We start from the raw sequence: 23,619 nt of genomic DNA on the forward strand, positions 1-23,619 counted from the left end.
ACAGTACACTGTCATTCCTAACCTGTATAGCCTAATACTATAAATGCATCACAACTATCAAATTATTCATTCCATTATTATCATTGCATAATCTTGATCAGTTAATGACATCCTGCTAGAGGTCATGCTGTAGTACAAATTAAGTCGTTTTGATTCTTAAATGATAATTTATAACTACCTCAGTATCGGTTAGACTGAATTAATGTTAGAGAGGTAATCTATTTCATGTTAATACCTATCAAAGGGAATGTCATCCTGCGCAAATTTTGAGTACTTTGAACTCATTTTATCTAATAAAATTGATGACCTTTTCTATTTGTATTGATTTATACCTACAGTACGTAATGGAAATTTAAAATAATTCAGATAATAAATTAGAAGACTATACTAATGATTCAAGATTATTATTATTAGCAACGTTTATTAGTGTTTTGTAAGATACCGTTATTGCTATGATATCTAAGATAGTAAAGAAATCTGGGCTATCGACGTTGAATTAGTAAGTTTGACTAGATCAAATAAATCTGAGTATATTAGTAATGAGGTTATCACCAGTTAAGTACTTGCTATGATAGTAAGGCATAATACGAGTATATTCTTATTGCAATTATCAGCAAATATGTGTATTCCTTGTAATATAATCCGAATAAAATCCATTAGAAAATGATAACCCAGTAAAGTATGTTAGGATTATAGCAAGCAAAGTAATAATGATATCAACTTAGCCAAAAAATATATTATCTATCTACGGTAACATTTTATTTTAACATTAAGTCGGACCAACAATGAAGGAAGAGAATAACAGCGTTGAATGGCAAGCTTATACCATTATCATGCTAATCATAACTGAAGAATTATATTAATTTTCTTTCCCAAGAAAGGTGTATCTGCATTGAATATAACTATCTTGTTGGATTTATAATAAATGAAGGCGTGTCGAACTATTTCTTGTTGACATTTGTATTCTTGGAGCCAGGTACAGCTCCGGTAGCGAAATATCGACATGCGCCCCTAGTGGCAAGGTTCATTTGTGGAGTCGTTTAAAGTCACAGCTACAGTGGACTACTTCCTTTCTATTGCCTGGCAGGAACCCATCAGCAAGGCAAATCTATCACTATAATTTAAGAATGATTATATTAATGCAGTCAAAAGGTGAATCAATTTTTTAATCAATCAATCTTTACCTTTATAGCTGCAAACATGAGTGAACCTCGTACACCAGTTACTCCAACTACGCCGGGAGACTCCGTGGACGGATCAAAAGTCAAAAGTTACTTTTCTAGCTGGATACCAACCAAAGGTTCTAGAACGATCCTAAACTCTGATAGTATAATCATCCGCTACTCGAATTTTTTAAAATGATCATGAGATCCAATACAATGTTAAATTAACGTCGGTGACGACATGCTTTTTATATCCGACCACACACTGTGCATGCAGAATAATGTATTGATCAATCTCTATACGGTTATTTCTGTAATATTTAGAGTTATTCTAACTTTTTGCACAATAGCTCAACAGGTTTATATTATATCATGACAACATTAACTACCTTATCCTATTCTTAACATTTCAAGGCGCAACTACATATAAATTAACTAATGTGCTATTAGGTTTTGACTTATAGACGTTCTCAATTAGAACTTAAGCGGCTTTTTATAGACTTGATTAATCTCCCTTACGATAGCTTTAGTTACAGTACAAAGTTTTTGGTTAAATCAGAAAAGGTTAACGACCGTCCGGAATCTTATTATAGCGCTTTTGCATTCTCTACTTTTTTGCCAGGAAAAAGATTATTGCTATCACGTATAGCTTATCACTTTAATTAAAATACTTTTTTAACCTTCCATTTCATAACTTTAAAAACACATGTATACGAATACTAACTTCTGACAAGACTTTAGAATCGTGATCGTTAATTAATCACGATCACACTCATTAAAGCCGACTTTAATTGCCACATATCCTAATCGAAAAAATGCAATTTAATAAGAGAAAACCACGTTATCCTTTAGCAAATCCTATTGAATACACTCAAGAAGATTTCGACAAAGATGGCGTCAATTTTAAAGCTAAGGTATTGGCATTGATTCAGTTGCCAATAATGTTGAATATTCTCGCTTCATAATATCATGTTAATAGCCTTTAAAACAGCAAATCTTTCATAGTTGCTGATCTAGTAATAATCCTATAAACCAGACATTTTTTTGTCTGTTTGTGAAGATTGTTGATTTAATCGCATTTTCATTTTAGATTATGGGATCGATGGAAGTTGACGCTGCTCAAGGTGAAAAGTTATGCGCTAATGCTTTGTCAGAAATCAAGGTATGTTTTCCACTGTGTTCTATTATGGTATTCATACGAAAATTTTTTATGGAAAAGATCATGAGAAACAGATTTGTTAAGCTTGATCAAATACTGTCTGCGTTCACTACTGGAACTCGATGGTATCCGTAAATTTATTTGTTAGTTAGAAAAACGTAATTTCGCAAGTTATGACTGGACAGCTTATAATTATCAACAAAATGAATCTATTCTATTTTATATTCCCAATTATTGGAGTACTTCTACGCATATGTTTGGATTATTTTGCGTTAAAAGAGGATATATTAGCATTAGTTTTGTCTTCTTTTTCATCCTCGTTTAACTTAATAAACTTAGTAAGCTTTCACTTTATAGAACGGAAACTAGTAACTAGTGAACATGAATTAACGATTATAATTAATTATCACTGTCTGAACTAATTTGTGATAGAATTTCTTTATCGTCATTGAAAATCTTGCTAGACAAGTTAGTCTTACGTTCATTCTTATGTTATTCATAATGTCTTTTCATTACCTATAGCTGAAATTAAAGTCTGCTAGTGGTCATAAGCAACAAGTGCTTATTAAAATTGGCGACAAAGGCATGACTATCCTTGACGAAAAAACTGGCGTAAGTATTATGATAGATAGTAACCTACAAGTACTCGTATTCATAAAATCGGTAACTTTTAAGAACAATTTCACACTTCTCCCAATCTCCAATTTCGAGATGCTAATTATTGATGCTCTACAAGAGCTATGCAGTTATAAAGACTGTTCGAGATAATATTAATGAATGTGCACCACTAGTAATATTGCATCATTACTAGCATACGTATACAAATTTTCTCCCTCCTTTCTTCCATAAAAACGATATCGATTACTCTTTTCAAAAGTAAATCAAAGCCATAATCTAACTAGCATTAGATAATTTTATGAGATAATTTTAGATTTCGTCCGCAAGTATATAAAAACCAACGTTCGATGATTGTACACCATAACGGTGGTGTGCTATTGCAATGAATCCTTATGATATGAGCAGATGCTGCTGCTGTAGCACACTATTTATGCTTGTACATAATTTGACTTTAACGTTATGTCGAAATACTTCCGATTTATGTAAGCATAGCTATTCGCTAAGATAATAGAGTCCTTTCGCTCCGTTCGTACCCCTATTTTTTTTTTAAGTTATTACGGGCTTATTTCTGAATTCATCTAGACTCATTCTTTCCCGCTCCGTTGCTAAATTTCTCTGAGAGAAGAGCTATACATTTTCTAGCAGTGAATTACTTTATGTCAGCTTACAAAACTCTGGATACAACGCTACAAAATATTTCCTCACACATTCCTACAAGTTATAATTTCCTGAAGATTCTAGCCCGGTTAATTCTTTTTCTTCAACTATTATATAAAGAGAATTCAATAGTAGAATAAAATATTTAAAAGATTTAACGATATGAATTCAGTATAAAACATCGAACAAGGCGATTGCCATATAAATCTACGAGACTGCCCCTGTTCACAGGATCTTGCAATCACGCGTGATACAGTGTTTTCTAAAATCTCATAACATTACAGTAATGTAGAATACTGAACTCCTCTACATCATATTCGACAGTTTGCTATTTGTAACACTACGTACGTACAAGATTTTAAGCCAGTTGACTGGAAATTAATGATATTTCGAAGAAAGTATTAGATTTAACGCCATGTATAAAAGCGCAACTAAGAGCTAAAACTTTCTATGTAATTCGTCACCAGAACATATGGTTGATGATAGTATGTCGATTCTATATAAGATAATAAATAAATCACTATGCATGAAGTGAGATAAGTACCGGTTTCTTCATAATGAAGTAGTTAATTGAATAACTGCTTCCTTTTGAATTAAATTAACTGGCAATTCTAACTTGTAAACTAAAGGAAGAAATCAAATTTACGACTACTTTCTCTTAATCCAAAACAACTGCTATTTCCTAGCTATAAAATAATTCCATATTGCAGACTTGATAAATTCATCTTCGGCTATATCATTAGTCATGCTATTAACTGTGGTATGGCTGTTTAACTTTTATAGGAAAAACTTTTTCAACACAACGCCAACAAAATTTCGTATTTGACACCGGATCGACAGGATAATCGGGTTTTTGGTTTGATTTATTTCTTGGATAAGAAACACGTATTTTTTGCCTATAAAAGCGAGAAAAATGTAATTTTTAAAGGCCGATTTCATAGCTATTTATACGTTTTATACGTAGGAATTGACACCATTTATATCGATCTTTTGGAACAGGTTACAGCTGCTGTAGTATTGAACTGTGTCAAAGATTTCTTTGAACATCTTGTCCAAAAGAGAAGAATACGGAAAGGTAAGGCTTGTGTACTCAAAGCAGTCAAGTAACGCAATGTTCAAGTCTACAACCCCTTCCTTTGTAAAGAATTCATCCTGACCGATGGCATAAACGCTTAAAAAAAATTCAGTCTTATGATATCAACTATGGTAGTCTTCAACTATACCATTCTGGCAATAAATAGGAATGTTTCTTCAAGAATTAGTTCTACTCATTCTAGCTAGTAAAATTGATAGAAATGTTGATAAGTTCTGCCATGGAAATATTAATTATTGGCACTTGGCCTGTCTAGCTAAACGTTTTGATGCGTCTTTCATTTTTACTGGTATAGTATTTCTTTATGATAGCAAGTGATGTTATAGAAGTAGCTGTTTCTAAGTACTGCCATACCTTTAGTTTCACCAGTGCCTTTTTTGTAATACATGTGATTGATTTACTTACCAGTATTTAATTACTAATGTCAATTATAATTCCTCCAGAATGCAACTTTATTCAAGATTCCATCATTCTTAAACATGTACTTGATATTATAACTAAATTTAGTTATTTAGCGATTGCTGTACTTATCTTAGTTTTAGTTCTTATAGGACACAATTTTAGTTGCATCATAATTAAATTGTCATCACTTCAAAAAGCGTGTGCAACTACAACAAATTTATTCGACTAGTCCTTGTTCAGATTGTTTCCAGTATTAATGGTACAATCGTATTCCTACTTTATTGATTATTCTTTGGAAGAATAAACCGTAATCATAAATAAGCGTATATGCATCAACCCTTACATGTGTTTATAAATTCCCTTTCAGAGAAAGAAGCGACACAAAAAAATGAAGTGGAAAAGGTGAAAAACGTTAAATCATCGTTATTATTGCTTTTAGTAAAAACATGACAACGAATGTTCAGTTAACATATGCAAATAACCGATAACAATCAGTTGAAATACATTTAGATATTTATAAGAATTAAAAATAACGGCGCAAGTATCTATGATTCAACTGATATTCTTACTTAGTGTATATATATATATATACGTACATATTTAATTACAGAAGCCCGATCCAGCTACAGAAGCTAACCTCATAGACGAAAAAGAAACCAAGGTAAAGTCGTTAGCTTGCGAATCGTATGTTCTTGATCTTAGTAGATTTTACTGTACCATAGCGTAAGCAATTCAATTTACCTATAACTCTCGATATAACCAATATAAAAAATATAGCGTTAATAACCTATAGTAAACAAATTAGTTATTTGAATGTAACGTACAACGAAACGGTATTTAGTGGTAGAACCTTATTTGCCTAAAGTATTGATGCGGAAATAATATTCTTCGAAATTTTGTCAAAGGGTGTATCATATTATACGTATACGAAGAATAATACTTAGCACATATGATTTCTAAAAGTGTTACTGCAGAAATAGTTGTTGATTTAAAGTTTTAGTCCCATTGCAAGCAATTTGTTTGCTAATTGATTAATTAAGTGTGTAGTAATAACAATAATAATTTCATTATTTATTTAAGGCGTAGATGAGTGTTATAATAGAATATACGCTACAGAATCACTTCATTACTACCGTATTGTACACGAGCAGAATAATTTAGTCACTACTTTGCCAGTTATTAATTTCTAATTTTACGTTGAAAAATATCAACTATTAAAAGATAAGCTTATACCCCTTGTTCGATTAATAAACGATATAACATTGATTATTTTGCCTTTTATCTGGCCATTCCTTTCTTCAACAACTTTATTAACATGTAGCCTGTGAGTGTAGAAGAAATTAAAAAGCAGGTTAGTGTAAGATTCATAAGGGATATACCGCTAATAATTATTATAATTACTAATAGCTTGACAGTTACATAGCCTCCACATAATCTCTGATTCTATAGTAGATATTTATCCTAAATTGCATGATTGTAGATACATTATAAACTAAGATTGTTTTCTAATATCTCCTCATTATTAGGAAATATTAAATCTAGCAGGATCAACAAGTAATGAAATTAAACAGGTAAGAAGATCCATATCGTAGCTAACACTTTCCAATTCATCTAGAACAATAATACAAACGAAATTCCAATTATGATAATGTATAATTTTCTGTAGCTTAAGTAGGATATTATTATTGAAAAACTTTCAGAATTTTAATTCTAATTGTCATAATAGAATAAAATTATTTATACGAATACCGTGAAAGCCCTTAGCAATGCAATGCATTTACTTTATTACGAAAACTGATATTATATTATCTAAATTTATAATATAGGCCGAAGACAAAACTAATGCAAATACTGTTACTGAACAACCAGCGGCTACAGAATCTAAAAAAGAAGTAACAGTATCAGCTAGCGTTTCCAGCGCAGCAGCTAGCAGGGTATCCATACTGCAACCCCCACCATCAAAGCCAGGCAATCCTGCTAGCAATCCACCGCAGAATACTGTAGCTTCAACATCCAACGGCTATGATAAAGGCTCATTAGATAATATATTTAGTCCAAAACCGAGCAATGCTAACCAATTTGCTTTTACAAACACTCAGCCTCCACAAGCACAAAATCAACCCTCTCAAGTCCAGTTAGACGATATTTTTAGTCCACAATCGAACAATCAAAATCAAGCTAAACCTGTAAGTAGTCTGCCTGCACAGGGACATAATCCATCTTCTCAAACTTCATTAGATGACATATTTAGTCCAAAACCGAGTAGTCAAGGCCTACCTGATGCAGCTCCACAAGGGCAAACTACCGCGTCAAAAGACGGCCTAGATGACATATTTAGTCCTAAACCAAGTAGCCAAGAACCTGCTGCTGCTACATCTTCTCAAGCATTAGATGACATCTTCAGTCCGCAACCAAGTGGTCAAGAACAAGCTCGATCTATGAACATCCCAGCGGAACAAGGGCAAAATACAACTTCTCAGGCTTCATTGGATGATATATTTAGTGCCCAACCCAGTAACCAAGTCTTAACAAGTAACAATAATCGGCCTCAACAAGCCCCAGCAGTCTCATCTCGAGGTTCATTAGACGCTGTCTTTAGCTCACAAACTACTACCAGTACTCAATCCAGTATTGAAATTACAACCAATCAAACTCAAGCAAATGTTAATGTGCAACTTTCCATGAATGATCCATTTAGCCAACCTGCTGGAACTGATAGCACTACCAACGGTTCAAACCAATTGTCGCAAGGACAAGACACAAATAAACAGGTACTATTGGACGATTTATTCAGCTCAGTACCTAGTAGTAATCAAAATACTCTTCCACCTGCCAATCAGCCTTTTATAAGTACTTCTGTCAGTCCTACGAATAATCCATTTGCATCTCAAACAAGTACACAAAGTAGTCTAGAAGCAACTAATATGCAACAGCAATCTTTGATGACACAAAATGTCTTCTCTGGCCTATCTGCTTCCTCTCAAGGAAACAATGCTCAAGATTCACTCCTAGCTCCATCATCTGGTTTCTCTAATCCTTTCTTTGGCACTAACAGTCGAGTTAATAGCAGATCCAACAGTCCTGTCAACACTCCAAGTCCGTTCGATAGTAGTGCAATCCCTCCAATTGGTAGAAGTGCTAGTCCAGCTAATCCTTTCAATGCTGGCCCAACCAGCGGTCAAGTTAATTACAACGCTGGTCAAGGATTGTTTCTTGCAGATGATTCTGCGCCACAGCCTGCCCCTCAAAAATCAAAAAATCGCCAAGACGAAATGGATAAAGCCTTTGAAGGTTTAAATGTATTGGGTCCTAAAGAGACAAAGCCTCAAAAAAGTCTACCTATGTCGGCCATGGCTAGCCAAATAAATCCAGCTTTCCAGTCGATTTCATCAACAAATCGTACTTTTCAGCCTATCGATACGGCCGGAGCTTTCAACCAACAAGTGCCAATCCAAAAACCGTCAGCTTTTGCACCTGCCAGTGGTAATAATAGTAATGATTATAACAACGATATATTTGGAGGATCCTCTTCTGGAAATGCTGCTCCTACTCAGCAGGTAAAATATCATACAGAATAATGCAATGCTTACAATCAATATCGAATACTACTAACTGTCAATGAACGGTCTACGCTGTAACGGATAGATAGATAAACATAAGGATTGAAATTATATATCGTATATACTGTATACTATATACATGGTGCTAGGTAGCATGATATACAGATATAAAAGTCGTAAAAATTTAGTCTATTAAGCTAGTAATTTCTGATTAAAATAGTGTATGAGTTGCTATCAGCAACACTGCATATTAATATAACGCGCAATAGTTTTTTATCCCAAGGTACGCAGTGTATGTACTGTACATATATAATTTAACATATATAGATTAGTTATTATAGATAAACTATGCAATCTTATATTTCTGTTTAGCTGGAGGCTAATATGCAGTAATATACGAATACCTATGAGGTATGAGTGATGATAGACATCGTAGATACAAGAAGCAGTAACGAAAGTAGTAGCCAATTATAATTATTCATACAACAATTTCAGAAGTATGCTGCATTTAATAATTCTAAGTCACCTTACTGTAGTTTTAGTAAAATACGAGCATAGACTATATAAAGCTGGCACCTAGAGTTATACTGTGCAACCAACTTGAATCAAGCAAATTTTCCTATCTTCTAAATGATTGCCATGATTAACCATTTACTATCAGCAATTCCACTGCCTAATGTAATATGACTGTCGACGCTTACAAACGTTATACTCGTATTTCTTGTAACTGGATGTTAGTATGATAACTGACTGTACAAATATCTTTCTAATACCTGTATATGATGAGTATTGTAAATGAAAACAATTCGAGTATTTAAAGATATTTAAACTCTAAATAGCATGTATTATCATAATTTATTCTTATGAGGAAATGTAGTTTACTAACAGCAAGTAAATAATACTTTTCTTTACTTTAACTAGGCATCAGGGCAAGTTGATCCTTTCGCTGATCTATTAAGTTAAAGCAATAAAATTGGCATTGGTGTGAGAGCGGATTGTGCGAGAAGCTCCTTTTTGTATTATTGCAATATCTGAATGAAAAATTTTAACCAAAAGTATTCTATCTGCGGTAGCACTAAAAATAGATGCTATCTGGCAGTATTATGGCACATTACAACATTGCTGGCTTAAAAAGTTACCTGATCTATCTTTGCTCTTTTTCCAATAGAAGCCATAACTATCAATACCGTAATTGAACTCATTTCTCTCTTTGTAATTTGTGGTGTAATCATAATAATTAGCATGTGTAGGTCGACTACATGGACATTGCATAAGATGTTATTTTACTTCATGATAATTCTACCCAATATAAAAATTTAGGTTACTATTAAAGAGTACAGCTAATTGGATTTTAATCGACTCTTTAGCTTACTCTTTAGCTCTTATAATTACAATTTGTTTGTGGATTATATGGTCATAGATTAATTTCGCCCAAATCAGTAAGATGATAGTATTTAATATGTATAACAGCTGTAACTTTAATTCGACTTTCTACTGCTGATGTGGAAGATTGGAAAATCATTAAAGTTTGTACTGAGAATGTGGAAACATCGGTCTTATCTCTTTCAATCATTTTGTTATAGTACATTTACATGTTTCTTTAATTTCTTTCAACATCAATAAAGCTGGTGATAAGGTATTCTTAGTAGATAGATTGTACTAGTATTAACTCTCTTACAAAATAGAAAATTCTCGCCCATGACTATAGAATATATACGGGTTTACTACAGGTACCAATATTTACTTTGCATGGAGCAATGCATCATAATGAACATTACTAATTTATAGTATTAAAATTGATTAAATGCTTCGGAAACTCTATCCTTCACATTACCACGTCTCAGTGATATTGAATATTATGATACAGTAACAGATGGTATCAGAAATAGTTACTCCTACTTGAAACAGTAAATTTTATGGCTTAGTAATCTTAAAATTTCGAATTTTCCAGCTAGAAGAGGACACAACTACTGTACTGATATAGTTCTGCTCATTTTATCTCAGATTATGCAAGGTCCTATACATTTGAATATATACCGATACTGTCAGCATTGAGGAGTAAAGCATCATCTACTCCATCGGTCCAGTGATTCAGAAATACACTTTTGCCAAGCAATTTTCAATGAATAATACTTTACTGAATAACATGACAAGTTAAACCTTTCCTAGGTCGTGTAAAATGCGGATATTAGAATGAGTATTAATTTTGTAAAAGCAATGCAGTAAAATTATTCTGATATAGTCAGGAAATTTCCGAGCTCTATTGCATTTATTGAAGAGCTTGCAATAGTTGATACTTTATCCATTGCCAAGTTAACTATTAACAGCTATATAGTACTGAGTAGTTAATTGGTTGAATAAAAGCATTGCAGCAAGAAAAAAGTTTTATTACTGAACAAAATAATCTTCCAATTTCCAAAATTGGCAAAGCAATGTCTTTGCATATATATTATATATATACGTACAAGTATAGTCAAACTTTGAATTACGTCGGTAGAGCCTTCGACTGTATAGAGTAGTAAGAATAAAAGGAAATTTTTAAATTCATTCTTTAAATAATAACAAAGCTAAAGCATTCCACATAAGCTTAAATCGGGCAATGGTTTCAAGAAAAATATTCATTTTAACACTTAACTTCATGTTGTACACTATAACAGCAAAAAGTTCTGCAGGTACAACTATGAACATGTCGGCTTGCAGACCTGGAAGACGACTAACGTCAACGCTATGGCAAATTCCATGATAGATACACCAGCTCGTAGTTTAATGAGGAAAACACCTTAGATTGCCCTTACAATAAAGACTATCTGGCTATTTTTTAGGGCTTTACAGTATGATTCATATATCCGCTATGTTTTAAGCTAAGGATAGTATACGTAAAAGAGATTGTAAACTACTATGTTACAGGCACAATTACGATACAGATAAAGGTTTGGGGACACGCTAAACTCGCCTAGCCAACCCAGTTTTGAATTTTATCTTCTTCAGGTAAGACAGACCAATTCGGTGAAGGTTGATCGATTCGAAGCCAGTTAAAGTCATCAATGGCTGAAGAGCTTAAACTATTCTTGTCTAAATTTGCTGCAGTAAAATGCTGTTCGATCGATGGATAGGACCAATTGTAAGAAGTGAACATAAAACGTGTACAATCTTCAATAATGGCACGACTAGTGACACCAATGTAGAAATGGATATCAGTACTACTATGAATGCGTAATTGCTGGCATGCAACTACAATCTTGCAATCATGACATCGATCGACAAAGACTGATGAAGAAACTGGTCCTGAGAGTATAGTACAATTCTGTAAATGATCGATTTGTAAAGCGCTTGGATAACCTTGAATTCGTACCGTACAGTTTTTCAATTGTGATAACTTAACATCTTTGGATGAAATTTCATCGGTAGTAATTTCTAAAGTTTGATTCTCCTGGTTGCTATAATCACATAATCTTCGCGCTAGAGCACCGGTATCCATACTATCTTGATCCTTAGCTTGAATAATCTTCCTTGTATCGTCTTGTGTTGCTGTGGTAGAAGAAGAAAGCAGTGGTTTACTAGCAGCAACCTTTTTACGCGATTTAAAAGCAAATTTTTTCTTGGGCATGTACTGTTCTCGAGTTGTTTCAATATGATTTCGTAGCTTATTTAAATTTTCTTGAGCTTGTCGCAACGTAAAGGAAGGAATAAATTGACTAGAATCGCCTACAAATTTCTCTAACTTCTCCATAGCAATAGCAACACTATCCAATTGATCAGGTATCGATTTGCTCTCCATCGATGAACATTGGTCCAACATCTCTTCGATACTCCTTTTTTCATGTTGGAATCGGGTGGAAAATTCGTAAACAGAATCTTGAACAGCTACATTATCGTCTTTACCTTGTCGCTGTTTATCAACCTTGGCTTGTCTTTTCTCTTGTAATCGATCTAATCGTTTTGTCATCACTTCTTTCTTGGATTGGATATCCTCCATCTTGAAGAAGTGCTGCTTGAAGTTTTCCGTCCTGCCAATCTCCGAGGCGGGCCAATCCAAACCCTATAAACAGGGTAGTAGCTGAAAACAGTCATTGATGATTATACTAATACCACGTACTGACAGTGAATCCAATGGAACAAACGCTCTAAGGTAACAGGTTGTCGCTAAGCAGTTGGTAGGCAATGGCTTCACTATCAGACCTATTGCTACTCGCCAGTTGGATAGAAATAGAATGAAAATTAGCTCAACATATCGATCTATCATAGCAATATTAGTGTAAATTACGATAGAAGAAACATAGAATTTTTAATTGGTATCCTTGAAATTTGCCTAAACGGCAGAATTATCATGCAATCATGATTGAAGGATAGGGTTAGCGCGTAGAGCTGCAAGCTAACTTTCTAGAGGGCGTTCTGTATAGCAACACCAATATAATGTAAACGATACGATGACTATAGTATAGCGCAAGCGTGGCAAACGGTAGGTTGCATTCTATGACGTTGGTCCACATTAAGCCAGCGTTGAATTTCCAATAGCTGCTCATCCACTAGGAGGAGTCCACAGAATCTAGAAATGGTCGCATAATGATCTAATGCAAAGCTTAATGGCACAACTATCCGATCATTATAATGGCCAAGAATGGCAGAATAATTTACATAAATGGATCCATCAACTAGCGTCCATGAACAGTGGAGATGTTCAACTCAATCAGCAACAAATTCAATCGCTCTTGGACAATTGCGTCAGTAAAATGCATCAGGTCAAGTAAATATTGCATAGATACATTGCAAAGTTTTCTCACTATTTTGCGTCAAGCTTAGGAAAGCTTGACTATTTCATCAACCATCTTAACGATAGATAATATGTTTAATTGTAAATGTCACTAGATTGATGATATTCATCGTAGAGATTACTTGTTGGACTTGATAAAGCTTCTAGCAAATTTTTTCTCAAATACTGCATTAGTGCTGTCAAGTAAGTGAAGTGGACCATCAAGGATGCTAGAGTGCATCCTTGTATGTCGATGTGATTCGTATTGCATGAAAATAGGTTAAGACAGATCTTGGATACGATAGAAATCCGATGGGATAATAAATGGCATTTCACACATTTAAAATAGCATCCATCTCGTGACACTGTTTAGGTGAATTAGCCGCCGGTAGTTTGAATTGTTTACAATTAGTTCTAAGCTGTTGCCAACAATTTTCATCGGATACCGATATAGCTCAAGCCAAGATGATTTTACTGGTAAGGATTCAATAGAAGAGAGTGTTTCATATTCTTTATTGTCACTTGACGAACCATTTGGATCATTTATATACGATTTCCTGTCCTTAATTGTTAAAATACGACTAGAAACGATTGCAGTATAACTTACGTAGAGAAACTTCGCATAGTAATACACGCAACGACTCCACTGAAGGCCATCCGGAACTTATGCCATCATCTGAGGTAGGCCCCAAACTTTTTTCACGACATGCTCACTCCACCAACTGTACAATTATTATCAGTAGTGATGTATTTATAACATTTGCTTGTATTTAGCAATTTATTTACCAGCTAACTTCCAAGTTTGCTAAGCTAGAACGGACAAAATGGAGTCCAAAACTCCAGTATGTGATATCTGCATAATGCGCATTCGTGAGAAACAGTATGTACGAGTATATAGATCTTATTATAACATAACAAGTAATGATATTCTTAATCGTCAATTTAGGTGTTTCCTACCGGTTAGAAATAAATGTGGTAAAATGATTCGTACCTTGACGGAAGATATTCTATTACAATATCTGCATTCCGATAGTTTGCAACCTTTGGTAAACATGACTCAGTGTTGAAATACTCGTAATCTACATTCTAATGACTTATTCTTAAAGCGTTTACTCATACATATTTATTAATTAAATTAATTAACTATTTGCAGATTCTCGAACTAATCAATTTACCTTCTGACTTTATAACTTTAAAGTAATTGCCTCAAAACCTTATTAATATGATCGTTTTAAAATATCTTTCCGTTATATCTTGAACCCTGGCTGAACAGCCTTGATAAAATTTCATTACTACAACAATAAATGATAATAACTTCATTCTGGTTCTCTAGAGATAATCAACTGCAAGTTGAAGATAGTATACCTACATCGTTTCTTGAAAGTATTATAGAAATAAACAGAATCAGCAATAAAATTACCGGTACTTTTACAGAGTCTAGCATAATCAAATGTCAGCAATTTTATTTAAGTAATCGCAGTAATTAATTGTCATCGATGACCAATATAGCATCTTTTATTATTTCAGCTAATATTGGTGATGTTTATTGAAAACTTTTTATACAGACAACCGAACTATTGAAATTATAAATACTAGAATTTGGCATCGAAATTTTGATATGTTTGAAAGTGAAGTAAGCTCACTGCTATACAATTAATTATCTACATTTTACTCAACTACTATCTTTAGTCTGACTATAGCCAACTCTGATAATGTAATCAATAATTACTAATAACTAATACCTCAGTTAATACTGTCATAACTAATTATTAATACAGTTGCTCAAGGTACTAAAAGAGACCATATCATCTGAAGATGTATTAACAGCTGAAGAGATTCGAAATCATATTCAAGACCATGTTATAGTGAGCCGATTCTACTGAGCTAGAGATTTATTGATATCAATATTCAATTATTTAAAATTTTATTACTAAAATTCAATGATCATTTTTAATCAATATGAATCCTCTAGGTGAAAGTGTGCGCTGCTTCGCCGTGTTTATTTGAAGTAGCATCTAGACTATTATGGTTCGTTACATAATTTTACCGTAATCAATAGGCTAGCATTTTCTGATAGAAAAATTATCGGATCTACTGCATTCCAACATAATTTTTGCTATGCTTTGCAAATGCTCTAATGTTAGCTCTCTGACGTTACAATCTGGGATCAACTTAATCTTGCTAACTTTTGTCCAAGAGTTTTTTCGGCTTGTATTGGATTATAACACTCGTAAATCTGAGGTAGATTAATTAGTTATCGTTTATTATACTTAGCTATATTGATATTGTTTCTACGCCTATTTGAATAGTTTTGCTTTTAAACATACGAAATAATCTTATTTCGTTAGTGAAAACAGTTATCATAATTTTCGTTAATTTTTTACAGTGCACGCCCATATATGTTAGTATTCCTATTGAATTACGCCAAATTTTCACATGGTTGACCAGATTTAAAAAATCATCCGATGTGACATCAATTTCCATCATCGCTAAAGAAATGCGAAGTTTATTGAAAGTGCCCTGGTCAATAAATAATCGTATACTCGTATATATATATTTTTGTTATAATCATTCAAAAATTTATGCTTTAACGCTCCTTCAATGAGTGACCGAAGAATTTCACTAACATTTTCATGTTGTGGTAACAATTAACACGATGGTCTTCGTATCAATATCATCATCTTCAATTAGGATTGATAAAGATCTTTGGTGGTTAATAATATGTTTTGGCCGAATCCTTATGCATGTGGCAATAGATGTGGCACTAGTTGGAAATGAACAGGTCTTCTACAGTGAAAATACTATACTAAAATTAAAGTACATCTTACGATATGCAATGATTTTTAATACATCCTCTTAATTAGTATGTTGATGACGCTATTCAAATATTATTTTGGCATGCTACTCCGTTAGTTCGTACACTTGGCACTACAGATACGGTAAAATGTACTCTCTTTTAAGCATGCATGTATGAGTATTTTCTAACTCTAAAGTATTATTTCTAAAAATTAATCAACTGCTTCTTTGCAGAGCAATTTTCGTGATTTCGTCGCCTATTTGAGAGATTATATAAAGTCTAAAGGAAATCCTGAAGTATCGATGAATGAAAAAGTAATCCCATTTAACAACTATGGTTTAAATATTGTCGCCAGCTTTGTGATTTTGATGCTACCTTTACACTTATCATCAACATTAGAAATCAAGCGTATATGTAAACCAATTGTATGTAAAACCTTGATATCGAATTCAATTTTTCATCGAGATATACGATACCATTACTATCGCTTTCTATTAATACTAAAATCTCTTTTTAGTGTCTAGCATTAATTGGCAATACAAGGGATTATCTCGAAGTTATATTACACCTTCTTGATGATCATCAAGTAAAATGGAAGAAAATTGATGACACACACATTCATATTTATACTGATATACTTCACGATCTGATTCAATCCATCGAGAGCGAATTAAAAGCAATCGATAATAATACTTTAAATCTTAAGAAGAATACAATCAATTACTTAGAAAGCTATAAAAATAGAGTGCAATCATTAAAGGTTAGGTCAGAGATGATTTGACTTGATTCAGTATCTGAACGTGATTGCTTTTGCTGGTAGTAATGTAATTACAGTATAAAGGAGTTTGTATATAGTAGACATTATCACAAAACATACATTAAAGCTTACGTTTGTTTATTACATATTTCGAAAAGTAATTTTTTCCATACTGCGAATTATCCTTAATGGCAATGTTCTTCACTTTGGCATGAATAACTGAATAAAAGCATACGTATACGTCTTATAATTTGATAATATCTACTGTATTTTCCCTACCAATAACACTATGTACATATAGCGATAGCAATAAAATCGGAAGACGATAATCTAAAATGTTAGAAATGCGGTTTCAATGTATAGCATCGCAAACCATATATAAATTGTAAATGTCCTTATCGATATAAATAGCTATCGCAAATTTAAAAGCTAAAAAGGAACACAAGGGTTCGGTTATTGATAAAATAATTTCATACGAATATACTGCAGTTTAAAAATTTTCGGACATTTATAAATATGGAATCTATTATTGACCAATATCAATACAGATATTGGCGAAAAAACGTCCAATGCTAGATTTTATCTTCATACTTTACATCAGAAATCGCTATATGGGCTACCATAAGATTTACATAAGACTTGCAAAGACGTTAATGATATTGATAGCATTATAATTAACTCTCAATTACATTCCCGGTATAACAAGCCATCAACAATAACCAAAATACAACAATACTAATTCAACAAGAAATCTATTACAGTTGCAACCATTCCAGACTGTACATCATAATCAATATCACATTATTATGTCTTAAAAATGCTTATTACATCGGTAAGTACGAAAGTAATGTATCTTTCACCCCGAAGATCTGTAAAATGTGAAAACTTTCAGTCAAAAAAATTTAACTCAATATTCGATCAGAATTTTCACTAATCTACGGATTTAACGGGGTACTTTAAAGTTGTTTTCAAATTCGGATTATGCTTCTCTAACGATTCCTTATTATAATACACAATTAAATCCCTCAACGACTGATGTTCACATGGTGTAGCAACGCCATATAGACCACCTTCTTTTACAATTCGCACATTATATACACCGCCATTTATTCTAGATGAAGTATAGATTATTTTTAGTTTTCTATTGTATGGCAGAAGTACTGTAGAAGTAACTATACGCAAGGAATAATTATTTATTTAGCACTTACGATATGGAAATAGAATAATTTCCTGGAAAATTAATACTCTCTCTAACCAGAAAAGTTCCCGTTGGCTTTCCTAATATATATTTATTAACTTCATCGCTAGATAAAAATATAGCATAGAGAAAGGGAAAGACCTGTTAATAAATCTATGAAGCAAATGCGAACATATAAATATTAAATAATACATCAAGATAGTACTTACGGCTTTAGTCTGCCAAATAACCAAGTATTATGGTCTTCGACAGATCTACGACGCTAATTAATTTATCGAAAAGTAAACAATCACTAGCTGAATAATCAAGATTAGTTTAACATGCGCAATTTTGTTCTATAATATTCAGATATTCTTAGGTAAAATAAAACGTTCTGGCATATCATTTATTCATATTACCGGTGGCCTATATGGATAAAAGATTATGATTAAGAACTCGTATTGTTGTATAAACACATCACCAATTCGCTATCTAAAGGTATTGACTGAATCTTACGTCGGTGCAGCTGTATTGTTATATAATTTCCGTATATTATCTTCAGTATAATTAAAGTTCTCCCTTAATATCCTATAAATCAGGTTCAATCACGTACTTATAAATATGTAATCTATTCCGCGTATATATTTTACTATAGCACCCCTATAAAATTTGGTTATTGAAATCTAATAACAGCAAAAATTAAGTACCGTTCATAATATTGCTTCTCTTGTCCAATTTGATGTATTTCTGGCTTCATGTCTTCCATTTCACTTTCAATTGATCGCTGGTCACGGTAAAAATTATCAAGTTCTTTTTTAAACGTTTTTTCTTTCTCCAAAGCTTTATTGTATCTTTCTTTCACAATCGCATAATTATTATGAATCCTTTATTTCGTATCATTTAAAAATTTTGTTTAGTATAAAATGAAGCAAAGTACTAACATTAAGCTTATAACTTTATAATATCGTAAAAACTTATCAACATACACGCTATTTTTTTCTGGTCCTAAACCTTGTCCCGTTCTTGTTTGTTGATCTGAACGTTCATAAAGTAGCTCCCGTTGCTTCTTAAACATATTTACTACTTCACGTTGCGCAGTTAAACAATTTAAGTGATTTTGAATGGCCTATATTTATTAACGGAACAAAATTTAAATCAGAGGAACGACATATTTTAATAGCGATCCTGTATTGCATATTACCTGTTGACGTTCCTTTTGCTTATTAATTAAATTATCATACTTTTCCGTTTTTTGTAAATAAGCAACGTGCAATGCTCTCAGTCTTGCTGTTGCATCTTCGCTAGTTATCGGTCCAGTGCCGTTCTAAAATACGCGATAAACCATACATGTACATTACAATTATATTTACTAAGGCTACACTTCAGCAATCTGCCTTGACAAGTCAAAACTTTACTTACTTGGCCTTGACGAGTTATAGGGAACATTAATTTTATATCTAATTCGCGATTATACTGGGCTAGTGATTCTTGTTGATAATGACTGATTAAATCAACCACAGATCGAAAACGGAGGGGTTTCGAAAAGCCGTAATGACCATGTTCATGACAAATTCGTATCAGTCGGTCAAATCCGCCTTTTCTAATAAAATTAAACAGAATAATGGTGTAAGACTAATATTATTAATAGCAAGTCTTAAAAAACAATTTCGTTATATTGATCTACAATAGATTATTACTTTAAGGTTAACGTATATTCTCCAGGCACTTTTGAAGCATCACGGACCATAAATGATCCTTCTGGAGTATTTTTCAGCTTTTCAGTAACGTCTTCCCTATAAGATATCGATTTCAATACGTATCGAAGGTTAACTACAACACTATTTAGTACACAATACTGTTTTTATGTAATTTAATTTTTTTTTTAATACTTTGATATTTTGCCCCAGTACCAGTCCATGGTTTCGAGTTCTACTGTATCTTGTGTTTCAAATGTCACTCCTTTAATTAAATATACAAACAATACTGACGTCTTAGACTGTTTCGACTGATATAAAGTCATTAAATAAAGAAGATATACCTGAATTTACTTCCTCATTCCATTTTCCGTATTGTAATAATACGCTTACGATTCGAACATGCAATTTGGCATTTGTAACAATTTTCCTGAATAAAAAAAAATTAGATCTTAGTTATTTAAGTTATCACTAATTATTAAATCATAAAATCTTGGTGATCGTGAAAAATACACATGCCATATATCTGCATCTTTTGGACGAATAAGAATATTTCCGAAAATACTTGCTAACTGCCTGATGCTTGTACCGTTTGATTCTTGATACTGTAAAACTCTATACAGATTTTGCTCAGCGTTAATGAATCAATAGAGTACTATTTCGATATTAAAATTGCAATAGGCTAAGTAAAAGAATAAGATTTTACTTCTTCAAATGTATCATTAAACATTTCAAAGTTGACTGATGAGGAGCCGATAATTCTCCGCATAGTCCTAAGAGTAAATTTATGGCTTCTCCATCGTCCCTAGAGTCAGCTATAAATAATAATATTATTATTGTAGCAAGATATAGAACGTTAAAAAAGAATATAAAATTTAACCATTGCTTTTTAAAGATATATTTTGAAACCAATACCAACCTACAGCATCTATAAATTCGTCATATCTTTTGAACGAAAGTAAAGGTACAGGTAATTCTATTAAATATCTTTTTAAGACACATGCTGCAATATTAGGATCTTGCAGTCGATTATCATCACTAGTAATTTTACTCCAATTCTGGTTGAAGTCAAGCCTTAAATCTAGCACAGTAGATTCATCTACTTTATTGGAATATATGCCTGGCACTTGTAAACCTCCTTTTTCTAATGCTTGAATACATGTTGTCACAACATGGGGGACTTGCTGTTGTACCTGTCGACAACGGATAGATAATTCCATGCCAAACGCCGGTTGTTGTAAAATGTCATCTTTTCTTGAGCTAATTTTAGGACAACAGGGTGGAAGCTCCGAAATACAAGATCGATGCACGTTGTAACCACAATCGCGGCATTGTTCACCTTGTCTGAGTAAGCCAAAAAGGGTTTTTGTACATTTATCGCAAAATGTCAGCGAAGTGTATGTATGAGTTCTAAATCGATGCTTTTTAATGGTGTCATCTGTTCTTGATGTATATATAGGAACTGTTAAATGGGCACTAGGATCAGTATCACAGATACCACGACATAATTCATTAACGCAATTCATGACAGCAACTCGGTGAAAAGGATCTCGGATACCAAATCTTTCAAGTGTTTCAACATTCAACCGTTTTAAATCTAATCCATTGAATTTGCACTGATGAATAAAGTCTACATATTGTGATAAACCAATAGCACACAACCAAATCTTCACAGACTTTACTGGCCATTGCATGTAAGCCTATGAAAGAAAATTTTAAGGATATCAGATGTTACAGACAAATATTACATAGTAAATATCATATGCATGTATATAGATATCCCATTTTGTATACATACTACATATACCGTATTTAGATGCCAGTATAATTAATTCAAATGCTGCAAACAATGTGCCAGAACTTAACATAACGTTCTAATGAAAATGTTCGTTTTACTTACATCCGGATTAGTAGTAATTACAATATCATGATTCCATACTTTCGGTTTAGTACAAGGCGTACTTCTTGCAGTATCAATCCAGTCCATATGACAAACTAATTGACAGTCTAGGGAATTCACAATGCATGATTTAAAGGAGAGAAGTAGATTGTAAATGCTACAGTTTTATGCTTCTCAACTGGTGTATAGCGGTGTAGAAATTGAGAATGTTATTTAACATGATATAAAGGCAAATCAACTATAACATCTATACAGTACAGTAATTACTGCATTGTTTGCTGACATTACGATACCTATCTTAAAACTGTAACGTACTAATTTTTATAATTATATATTTTATAGCAAATAATGTTAGCGTACTATGTTAAATTGTATTTATTATTTCTTACTAAAGTAAGGGTAAGTATTAAAATGATAACAAAGTTCTAAAATTGAGAACTTTTCAATCATAGAAAGTCAAGATACCAGCTGCATCGTAACAAATATTATGATATATCAAGAAGTAATAATAAGGGTAGGTCAAAATAAGTTAAAATTACTTCATTTTTTTTATAGCTCAGCATCAAATAAATTTAATATTCACCGAATAATGATAGAAAATTACCAATTACTTACTATATATTTATTAAAAAGAAGTAAAAATAAATTGTAAAAATAAAATTTACTCCTAAACTGTTCTAATCACATCCATACTGGTGAATATCAAATTCAAGATATCACTACTGTTCTGTATCTGATTGTTTTAAACTTGAGATTTTGATTTATCTATCATGAAAATTTTTTTCAATGATTACATAGTCAAGTAAAGCATTGTGGATACATCTAGAATCTAGTTTAATTTAAAGTCTTGAGAATAATAAATATCTCTATAGATCAATTTAAAAATATTCTTTCTGTTAATTGACTTCCATCAATACTACAGCTATTATTCTGTTGTATAGTAAGCTAAGAGTCTGTTTGACAATTTTTGTTTATCCAAGCTGTATAGTGGATAGATTTACGATACTGATCAGGAAAAATAGATATGTTTTTTCAATGAAGTAAGGTTGTCAGTTTGTATCATAAAACGATATAATTTATACTAACTTTGAGAAGCGAAAAATATATAAAGAAATCTTTTCGATTATAACTTAGTTCGAATCTAAAGTATTGTTGGAATTTATATAAATTTGAATAAACTAATTATCAACGTTCAAAACTAACAAGAACAATTGTAATATTTCATTATAGTCTACTACACATTTTGGAATAAATAGTAGATTTGCGAATAAAAATGATCGAATGTGTATATATATATATGTATATATTTGTTATATTAACGGTAGGCTTGTGCTTATGATAACCGCCATCGGCTATAATTGATATACGTTGCGCATTAGGATACAAATGAATTCTAAGTTTGGCTCTTCAAGCACGCAATGTCAACTAACGATTTGTTGATATAAGAGATTAAATATGTCAAGATAAAAAATTAAACAATACATAACAAAGGTAAAACGTAGAGCTATACTAGCAAAACAAGAATCCTAAAGAAATTTATCATGACAGTATGATTAAAAAATTGGAATTCTTTTAATAATATTAGCATTATGAAGCATCAATTACTTCAATAACTTTGCTATCTTGTCTTTGCGTTTGTAAAACCAGCTTTAAAGGTTCCACAATATGAATAATGCATAATTATATCAATTAATCTGATATGCAATAAGAAATATTGCAAAGAGGTCACTTTTCAGTGTTCTATCGGGGCATGAAAACATTCCGTATAGCATGATTCATGCGTTGTATATTACTTGTAGTCGACAAATCAAGCTATAATCGTAATACTCTACAACGTGACAAAGAGCCAACTTCTGCTATCGTTATTAGAGAGAGATCACAATGACCCCAGT

At 32.5% G+C, this 23,619-nt stretch overlaps 5 protein-coding genes across 5 annotated transcripts; 2 read left to right on the top strand and 3 right to left on the bottom strand.

Moving 5' to 3' along the window:
• Window positions 1-1,978: 1,978 nt before the first annotated feature.
• Window positions 1,979-9,615, top strand: TRIADDRAFT_58883 (uncharacterized protein; the record flags this gene model as incomplete). The annotated part of the gene is made up of 11 exons (XM_002114866.1): window positions 1,979-2,077; window positions 2,254-2,325; window positions 2,755-2,790; window positions 2,845-2,934; window positions 4,381-4,672; window positions 5,460-5,494; window positions 5,703-5,753; window positions 6,414-6,443; window positions 6,619-6,663; window positions 6,919-8,649; window positions 9,574-9,615. 11 exons carry the CDS (start codon window positions 1,979-1,981, stop codon window positions 9,613-9,615), a joined length of 2,523 nt encoding a protein of 840 aa, XP_002114902.1.
• Window positions 9,616-11,605: 1,990 nt separating this feature from the next.
• TRIADDRAFT_28704 (uncharacterized protein) lies at window positions 11,606-12,598 on the bottom strand (the record flags this gene model as incomplete). Its single annotated transcript, XM_002115055.1, has 1 exon — window positions 11,606-12,598. One exon carries the CDS (start codon window positions 12,596-12,598, stop codon window positions 11,606-11,608), a length of 993 nt encoding a protein of 330 aa, XP_002115091.1.
• A 637-nt stretch (window positions 12,599-13,235) lies between these two features.
• TRIADDRAFT_58885 (uncharacterized protein) lies at window positions 13,236-18,424 on the top strand (the record flags this gene model as incomplete). Its single annotated transcript, XM_002114867.1, has 16 exons — window positions 13,236-13,396; window positions 13,539-13,606; window positions 13,776-13,879; window positions 13,988-14,083; window positions 14,177-14,244; window positions 14,349-14,448; window positions 14,556-14,599; window positions 14,736-14,824; window positions 14,968-15,035; window positions 15,181-15,267; window positions 15,375-15,430; window positions 16,094-16,184; window positions 16,267-16,341; window positions 16,433-16,624; window positions 16,717-16,959; window positions 18,353-18,424. The coding sequence occupies 16 exons, from the start codon at window positions 13,236-13,238 to the stop codon at window positions 18,422-18,424; spliced, it is 1,614 nt and encodes a 537-aa protein (XP_002114903.1).
• A 1,137-nt stretch (window positions 18,425-19,561) lies between these two features.
• TRIADDRAFT_17867 (uncharacterized protein) lies at window positions 19,562-20,060 on the bottom strand (the record flags this gene model as incomplete). The annotated part of the gene is made up of 3 exons (XM_002115056.1): window positions 19,562-19,733; window positions 19,831-19,926; window positions 20,023-20,060. Coding segments are annotated over 3 exons (306 nt in total), but the record flags the coding sequence as incomplete, so codon positions are not given.
• Window positions 20,061-21,098: 1,038 nt separating this feature from the next.
• Window positions 21,099-21,272, bottom strand: TRIADDRAFT_17996 (uncharacterized protein; the record flags this gene model as incomplete). Its single annotated transcript, XM_002115057.1, has 1 exon — window positions 21,099-21,272. A coding segment is annotated over one exon (174 nt), but the record flags the coding sequence as incomplete, so codon positions are not given.
• Between the last annotated feature and the right edge of the window lie 2,347 nt (window positions 21,273-23,619).

Source organism: Trichoplax adhaerens, genomic scaffold (assembly GCF_000150275.1).
Source record: "Trichoplax adhaerens TRIADscaffold_9 genomic scaffold, whole genome shotgun sequence".
NCBI classification, from domain to species: domain Eukaryota; kingdom Metazoa; phylum Placozoa; class Uniplacotomia; order Trichoplacea; family Trichoplacidae; genus Trichoplax; species Trichoplax adhaerens.